This window comes from Echinops telfairi, unplaced genomic scaffold (genome assembly GCF_000313985.2).
Source record: "Echinops telfairi isolate 266 unplaced genomic scaffold, ASM31398v2 ScPeMD7_7421;HRSCAF=8459, whole genome shotgun sequence".
NCBI classification, from domain to species: domain Eukaryota; kingdom Metazoa; phylum Chordata; class Mammalia; order Afrosoricida; family Tenrecidae; genus Echinops; species Echinops telfairi.
In genome coordinates, this window is record NW_022111321.1 from 18,620,706 (window position 1) to 18,629,161 (window position 8,456).

Genomic DNA, 8,456 nt, shown 5'->3' on the forward strand with positions numbered 1-8,456 from the left:
GCGGCCGATCTGCTGAGTAATCCACTCCGCCTCCGGGCGGGGGCAGACCCCGAGGCCGAGCGGGGCGCGAGCCGGCGGTTCGGGTGCTGTGCCCCAGGCGGACGGGCGTGCTGGGGAGTCGCGGGTCCCTGCCCGTGGGAGGCTAGGTGCCCAGAGGGCCACTGCCAAGTGGCACCCGGTCCTCCCCGACCTCCCCACTCCCTTCCCGGCGCCGGGGAGCCTAACGAAGCCTGTTGTCTTTGCAGCCTGGTGCCTGGGCGCAAAGGGCGCGCGGAGACGCGGTTGAGGCTGGGCCTGCGAAGACCTCCCGGGCGCCCCTCGCCGGCGGGCCGGCTCGCCCGCCGTTGCTGCCCCGGCCCTTCTCGGCTCCTGCGCGCACCTCTGCCGATACCAGGGAGTCGTTGGGGGTCGCTTGGGCTCCACCCTCTTCTTGGCTGGTGGGCACCGCGTACCCCCGAGGGGGCAGCCTGGTGGGCGCAGCCCCTCCCAGTCCAGCGCTGATGAGTGCCAGGGCGCCCAAGGAGCTGAGGCTGGCTCTGCCGCCTTGTCTCCTCAACCGGACCTTTGCTTCCCCCAACGCCAGCGGCAACGCCAGTGCCCGCGGCCCGGCCGCCGGCGGCGGCACCTGCATCACGCAGGTGGGACAGCAGCTCTTCCAGTCTTTCTCGTCCACGCTGGTGCTGATTGTCCTGGTGACGCTCATCTTCTGCCTCGTCGTGCTGTCTCTCTCCACCTTCCACCTGCACAAGCGTAGGATGAAGAAGCGGAAGATGCAGAGGGCTCAGGAGGAATACGAACGGGATCACTGCGGCGGCAGCCGCGGCGGCGGGGCGCTGTCCCAGGCAGCCAGTCAGGCCCAAGCGCAGGGAAAAGAAGCCCGCCTGGAGAGGCAGCCCCGGGACTCTGCCTTTGGAGGCCCCTCCAACGCCTCGTCCTCCTCCTCGTCCCCTGGTCGCCAGTGCTCAGGCCCCTGCCCTCCTCCGCCTCCACCACCAGTCCCCAGTCCACAAGGAGCTCAAGCAGCCTCCTCGGGTTTGGACACTGCTGGCGAGGGCCTTTTGCAAACAGTGGTACTCTCCTGATTGCCTCGCCCCTCGCCCCTCCCCACGCGCCTGCCCAGCTCTTTGGCTACCTTTGCTTTTGCCCCCTCCCTCCTCCCTCTGGCCTTCCGTTGCCACGTTCCCCGGGGCCCCTCTAGACTCTTTCTTCTCTCCCTCACGGCCCTCCCCTGACTTTGTTTCTCCTCCGCCGAGGCACTGTGCGGTATTTGTAAATATTGGGCGAGGAAAGTCTGGGAAGAAGAAATAACGCTGATAATAACACTTTATTAATATTTATAGCAATTATTATACTACTAATAACACAATCCAAGCGCATGACAAATCTCGTAATTTCTCATTGTCCATGAAGGACGCGGCTTCCCTCGCCACCCACCCCACCCCCACAATAAGGAGGAGAAACTGCACAAGCTACCCAGCACGTCAAAGGCGTTGATGCCCGGGAACAAAGGGAGGGGAGGGGGCCCAGTGATGTTGTACATAGCTATCAAGTTAAGGTTCAGTTACCTTTCCCCTCCTCTGCCCCCTAAGCTTTCACTTTCCCTCCAGCTGCCTTCTACCCATTCCCAACCCCAGCAGGGCTCAGGCAATAACGTATTATAAAGGGAACATCTCCGTTAAGCACCAGGACTGCAAGAGGCCGCAGAGACAGTTCTACAACCTGGTGAAACGCATGTAAAGAGACTAGATGAAAGATAGATATTTCAATCCAGGTGAACCCAGAAAAGGAGATAATTAGGATAGTTACCTCTCTCCAGTTTTCTCCCCCCATTCACTTTTCCAGGGCAGGACATTTTAATTTAGTTTTAGAAATGCCCCTCGCTGGTCGAGCATATGTACATCAAAATGATTGAGTAATTTAAACAAAAGCAACATTAATCTTCTCCCCCCTACCTCCAACCCCTTGCTTCCTGCCGGACCTGTACACCTTTGACTTGTGGCACTTCCAGGATTCAGAGCATTCGGGAGCTGTCCAGCCAAGACTGGTGCTGACATTGCCTCACCATTCTGGTCACTGCCTCTGGGTGTGCAGGTGGAGAGGGGCTGTTTTGGAAAGTGACTATTCTAGTTTCCGGTTAGCGTCTTTGTTTTATACAAGTGGATTTGCGTGTACTGTTGATTTTTCTTATTATTAAACATCGCATACGTTAACATTTTTTTTTAAAACAATGTATTAGGTGATGTGTAGTACTGGAAGTGCAGTATCTAACCAATCAGAATGTTTCTGCTTTATTTTTAGAACAAGTATACCTTTGTTATATATTTATTCTATCGGCGCCAAATACTGAAGCAAACTACAGTTCTGTACTAGGTCCTCCAAACTGTATATTCTTGTTCTTAATTTCCAGCTGTTGATATAATGGCTACCACTGGATGAGGAATTCCGTAGCATAGACCTGGCTTCTGCTATTTCCAGAAGTGTTCTTTTGTACCTGACCCTGTAGTAGACTGTTATGAGAAGATGACACCTATGCTTTCTCTTTTCGTTTGTGAATAACAGAAACAACCACCACAACAGAAAACAAACAACTAATGGATGTGCAGGAATGCCATCTATTAAAACATGGTGAATATTTAAACAGTGCCTGTAGTCCTCCCTGCATGCAATGACCACCTGGAGGTTGTGGTGTGTGTGCTTGATTGTGTATGTGTTTGGGGGTGAGAGTGGTGGGGATATTGGGCAATTTGGATGACCGGACATGTAAATTTCTTTACAGCTTTTGCTTAATTAGAAATCTGAGTCTGCCTCTGTATTGCAACAGAGATGGCACCTCTGTCTCTTTCTGAATCTGGCTTAACTAACTTCGCTGAATACATGATATTGAGGGGGGCGGGAAAGTGGGAGAAGATAGATATTTTGTTCTTTTTCCTAATACCAGACAAAGCCCTCTACGGTAGAAATGCAGTGCGCATTCTATTGGGAACCCAATTCTTAGAGAGCTGAAAATATCCAGAAATCTGGAAAATGGATGGGAGACAAAAATGATCTACAAAAAGCTCAACCAAAAGAGTCCTTACTAACCTGCAGAGTGTAAGGCAATAGTCCCCACGCCCCCTTTCCAAGTAATTAGTTGTTCTAGACACTCTGCCGTGGTTTCAGAAATATGTGCTCTTATCCAGAAAAACATTTACTTCTGACGTTTTAGGTAATCTACTAAATTGCCAAGAGCAGTCAGGGTGTTTATAAAATAATTTAATAAACTTAATTGTAATCACCCAACAAGTTTTAACTCAAGTTTTCCTGAAGCACAGAGGATCATCATTGAAGCATATTGTGTTGCAGCATTAAGAAAACCAGGTATAATCTCGGGTCCCAAAATAATGAACCAGATTCTCTCCAGTGCCTTTGTCACTTCCTAGTCATAGTTAAGAGAGTGCATTACCTCCCTCAGACCACCAGGGAATCCTTCAGCTCTGCATTGTACATCAGAATGACTAAGGCACTGTGAAGAAGAAAGTCCATTAATTTCTGTAGCTCACCCCCATACAGATGTAGCTCTTTAATATCTTACTGCAGAATGTCTTTCAGATTTGAAATTTGAAGGGAATCAAAGAGCTTCCTCATTGCCAATGAGCTCCACTAAGTGCATGGATATTACTTTTTCCCCTTTATTTGGTGCACTTTTTACAGTGAATAATTTCCCATTTTATTAAAGCAATAAGAGGTTCTGTTGTGAGCCGTGCTGGATGATGATTCCATTTCCTTGGTGCTGAAGCTACTCATATGTTCTTGCCTTATGAATCATAGTGCATTCAAGGCATGCAATAATAATCCCCTTCCAAGGAGCAGCCTGCAAACTCCAGGGGATAACTATGAAATTGCCCTGTACTAGTTCCCCCCCAAAGGAATAGAAGGCGGAAGATAAATAAAATTATGTATATTGTAATAAAAAAATCTCGATACCTCTTAACATGGGCACACATATTTGTAATGTGCTTTTACTGCGCACCTTTAAATGTATATGTCTCTCTTCATTAACTGACTGGTCTAATATTTTAAAGAGTGCTTTCATGTAAAGATTATGTGGCTTTTGAATCAAGTTTCATGCTGAGTTAAATTCACTCAGGACCCTAAGCTTCCAGTGGTGTCACTTGAGATGTATTTTTTTAATGAGATAGAAAGATAGTTACAAAAAATTTAGCCATGCCAGTTCCTACACAAAATTATTGCATTGCAAACATATCCAAGCAATTTTCACAGGCCCTGTTTAAAGCACTGCTTTGTGTTGAGCTCAATGGACAGTTTCTGGAGTTGGGATACTACCAACAGGGCATTTGGATTTTTGTTTACACAAAACACAAGGGAATCTGGAAAGAGCTAAATTATTTTAAGGATTTTATTCACTGGTGTCCCGTCAAACTAATTGCTTCAAACCCCTATAGCTACAGCTCAACTTCTGCACTTACTAATCAGTATTAATATGGTGGCATGCTTGATTCTTATGGTTTTTAGAAATGAGAAAATTGGAGAAAGAATGCCATTATGTCAACTGTATGGGACTCTGAATCTTAAACTGTAGATGGCTATACTCTTCTTTAGAATTTATATATGCCCATAGATATGTATTTATATATGCACACATTTTGTACAAATTTACAATTGACTTTTTGTATTCTCTTTTCTGCCATTATAAGAATGAGATGGAAACCAAATAGTCCATCCTCTTACCCCGAGGATACTGAGAAGTCAGGTATATGCATGCACTTATTTTTTTTTCTGGGATCAAATATGAATGACTTTCTCTTTATTTAATAAAAGGAGAGAGGCCTGGCTGGCTTGAAGAATTGGTGATTAGATAAGCTTCCCCTTTTAGGTTAATGACTGAGATGTAGCAATGATATTCAATTTTTGACCATGTCAATGAGGTCCAAGAGTCTAGATGGAAAACAAAAATATCCAGAAGAAAGAGGTTTGCTGACATCTAGCCCCTAAACCTGGAGTATGGCTAGTGTTTTCATTTTTAGGCTATATGTAATGTAGAGATAAAACTTATACCTGCTTAAATAATATGGAGTGGAAGTATGACCATTATCTCTAGTTTAATGAATAGTGTTTTTTTTGCAAATACGGATAAAGTAGATTTAAACAATATTTCTTTGGCTCTGACTTTTATATTATTTTTAATCCTGATAAATTTCATTAATACGATAATGGCTAAAGTGTATTTTTCACTTTACAGACATGTTCTTTAAGTACTATTCTGTGGGTGACAGTTGAGTAACTGCCAGCTGATGCTATTCAGAAGTTACAGATTAATTTATAACCTCAGGCCCAATCCCATGTGAATCTAGACTTTGACCCTGAACTTGAAAGATCATTTATCTAGGCTCCTCTTCCTTTAAAGCAGTTATTGTGGTTCATAGATACTTCAGTTCACATTAGAATAAATTGCCCTATCACGGGAAGGGGTACTTAGTCATTAAGTTGAATGCAAATCTCATTCTGGTTTGTTTCTATTTATATATTTGGAAGCATTCGAGAAACAGCGTCTATGGCTTCACATCAATATTTATTAAAATCATTAACCTAATGAATACATTGGTGCCATGTAGGAGTGCTAAGCTAGTGTAAGAATTTAGTTCACTTTAATTGTGGGACAATGACTTATCAAAGTGATTTCCACCCGATCGATACAGGGATATTTCCCCAATACTTGCAGTTCATTTGATGGGTTTATAGAGAGATTAACAACAACAAAAGAACTATACAACACAACCCACAGAGGAAATGATCTTTGAACTCCAATATGTCCAACAGGCAGAATTAAACATCTTAGAACTCATGGAAAATCTGTTTTGCTTTTCTATCAATAAAAGCATTTTATTGTTAACTGGCCTTTCGTACACTATTTCCTTATCAACTTAATTACAAAATTATTCTTTGCATTACTCTTAGGAATTGTAGGGTTTACAGAAAAATTATCTACAATTCACCTGCTCTTCCTCAAAAACTAGCAGCAGAATAATGGGATGTGCATAAATTTTAGTTCAACCTTATAAATTTAGTCCAATAGGATAACGGCCCTGTCCTTTTAGGAAAATATTCATGGTCTTTAGGTCTAATGCTTAGTTTTGTTTTTAAGGTGCTTTACTTTCCTTGCTTTAGCTTTTCTAAGTTGGAAAAGGTGGAGAAGGATTGTGGCTTATGTGCGTTTGTGACATTTGGGGAGAAAGAGGAGCCCAAGATACCTGTGGATCCAGCTAATCCCTGTTGATAAGCAGCTGAATAAGACTGCTCCCTTCATTGAGGTGCTATTGTCCTATGGAGCGTTTGTGCTGACCTACATACACCACTGGAATCTTACATCCTAGACCTTTGTCCCCAGTCTCAAAGTCACCATCCACAAGAGCCGATGCATCCTGTCTGTTTCTGCCACTGGGCACACTGGTCCGGTCAGCACGTTGTGCCCTTGTTGGAGATACAGGGGCATTTAGAGGCCCTGCATGCCATGGGCCTCCTGTGGAAAAGCAGGGATTCTATCTCAGAGTCATTCATCAATATACCTTTTACTGCCACCTCCATTCCACTTTTTGTTCCGTGTTGGACGCTATCACAAGGATTTGTTCTGAGGTCTTGGAGCTTCACACTAATAAATTTTTAGAGGGCTTGCAATTTTAGCCCTAATCCTCAGGCTTCTCCAAAGAAATTTAGATGTTTACGAAATGCCACTCACTCTGTTTGCCTGCGAACTGTGTGGCAAAGAGCGACATGAAAGTCCTAATAGCAGTTGCCTCACTGTTCTGCCACTTATCTTTTTAAATTTTCTCCAGACTTAATGGCCCCTCCTTCTCTTTCCCACCTAAATTCCTTTCACTGTGGTGTAGCCAAAAGGTTAGCTTCCTGTTTCTTCAATGTACTTAGTTTCCTTTTTCTCAGCTTCAGCCTCATGACTATTAGAGTTTTAACAAGGTGTAGGAGACAGATAATTTTTAATGACAATAAATCTTAAATTGGGAGATTTTAAAAACATAATATAGCATGCAAAGGCAATGTTCTACATTATCCTTTGGTGAACAGTGACTGGGGTCTTAAAAGCTCATGCAATTATTGGTCTCTCCCCATCTGGATAGGAGAAGAATGATGAAATCAAAGGACACATGGAAACAATTTTAAGAAACTCACTGCCATGGAAGCAATCCTGGTTCATAGCAACCTGTTGTGGGTTTCCGAGACTATTCATGAGAGTAGACAGCCCAGACTTCTTCTGAGGAGCAGCTAGCTCCTGGTTTTGTACTGCTGACCATTCGGCCCACAGCCCAATGCTTAACCAGTACATAACTACGGCCCAATTAGTCTCTACAACCCTGAGAAAAGAAGAAATAGATGGTGTCTAGTTCATCAATACCAACTTCTCTGGAAGGGATGACAATAAAAGTCGTAGATAGACTAAAAGAAAAAATATAAAACAAACTTCAAAATCATAAAAAAATTTTTTTTGGCATACTGGACATGTATAAGCTGAGGGGATCATGAAGACTATGTTCCTTAGCCACTCTTCAGGTATGGAAATGAGCTTACCACCATGGTTCAATTTTCAGTCAAAAAATAGACAAATCTGTAGGATGAATGACAGCACTGAGGATGTATGAACACCTTAAAATAATCAAATTTGGGGGACAAAAATGATAGCATCTGCCCGAGAACAAACTTCTGAAGGGTTGGGAAAGAAGGAGGAATGAAAACATGTAAGAAGAGGAATCAGAGATGAATCGCTGTGGGCACTCCATCCCATGAGCGGAAACAGTATGTGTATGAAATGTTGAATGGAAACTTTATCTGCACTGTAAACCTTCACCTTGTTCACAATCAAAAGGAAAGAAAAGAAGAAAGAAACTTGTAATGCTTCCAGAGTAAAACTCTGTAGGCTTGCAAAGGGCACAGTTTTCATCATGAAGATCCCCTCCTCCAATTTTCTACACTTACTTAAACTCCCACTCAATCACTCCAGTTTTGACTACAAAACTTGCCTGCTGATTGAATGGTTTGCTTCTTACTGGTGGAGTCATTATTTGTTCTCCAAGAAGACATGTCTTCTTCCTAGTAATCGGTCCATTATCTGAACTTACAGAGGCTCAGGTTGTGCTCAGGAAGTGTACCGCTTGAAAGAGATACATTTCCAGTGGACGTTGAATACGGTGGGGGCGGTAAGTTGTTATCTCTACTTAAAGCAAACAAGAAATCGGGGTTGGTATCACAACCCAAACTCTCGCTATGCTCTTCAAAAATCTTGGTCTATGGTTTTTGGCATCTATCGGACATCCTTCTGAGATATCATAGGTGGCAGCAATATTTCATTATTTTGTGCCTTACTGTGGGTCAGGCGTTTCCAGTCATCCCGGGATCAAAAGGAAAGGACAAAGCCTGGGTCACTGAGTCCCAAAGGGGAAAGCTTCAAC

General features: G+C 43.8%; 1 protein-coding gene across 1 annotated transcript; it reads left to right on the forward strand.

Moving 5' to 3' along the window:
- Nucleotides 1-389: 389 nt before the first annotated feature.
- Nucleotides 390-5,890, forward strand: CUNH11orf87 (chromosome unknown C11orf87 homolog). Its single transcript, XM_045297796.1, has one exon. It carries the CDS (start codon nucleotides 501-503, stop codon nucleotides 1,080-1,082), a length of 582 nt encoding a protein of 193 aa, XP_045153731.1. The 5' UTR covers nucleotides 390-500; the 3' UTR covers nucleotides 1,083-5,890.
- The last annotated feature ends 2,566 nt before the right edge of the window (nucleotides 5,891-8,456 follow it).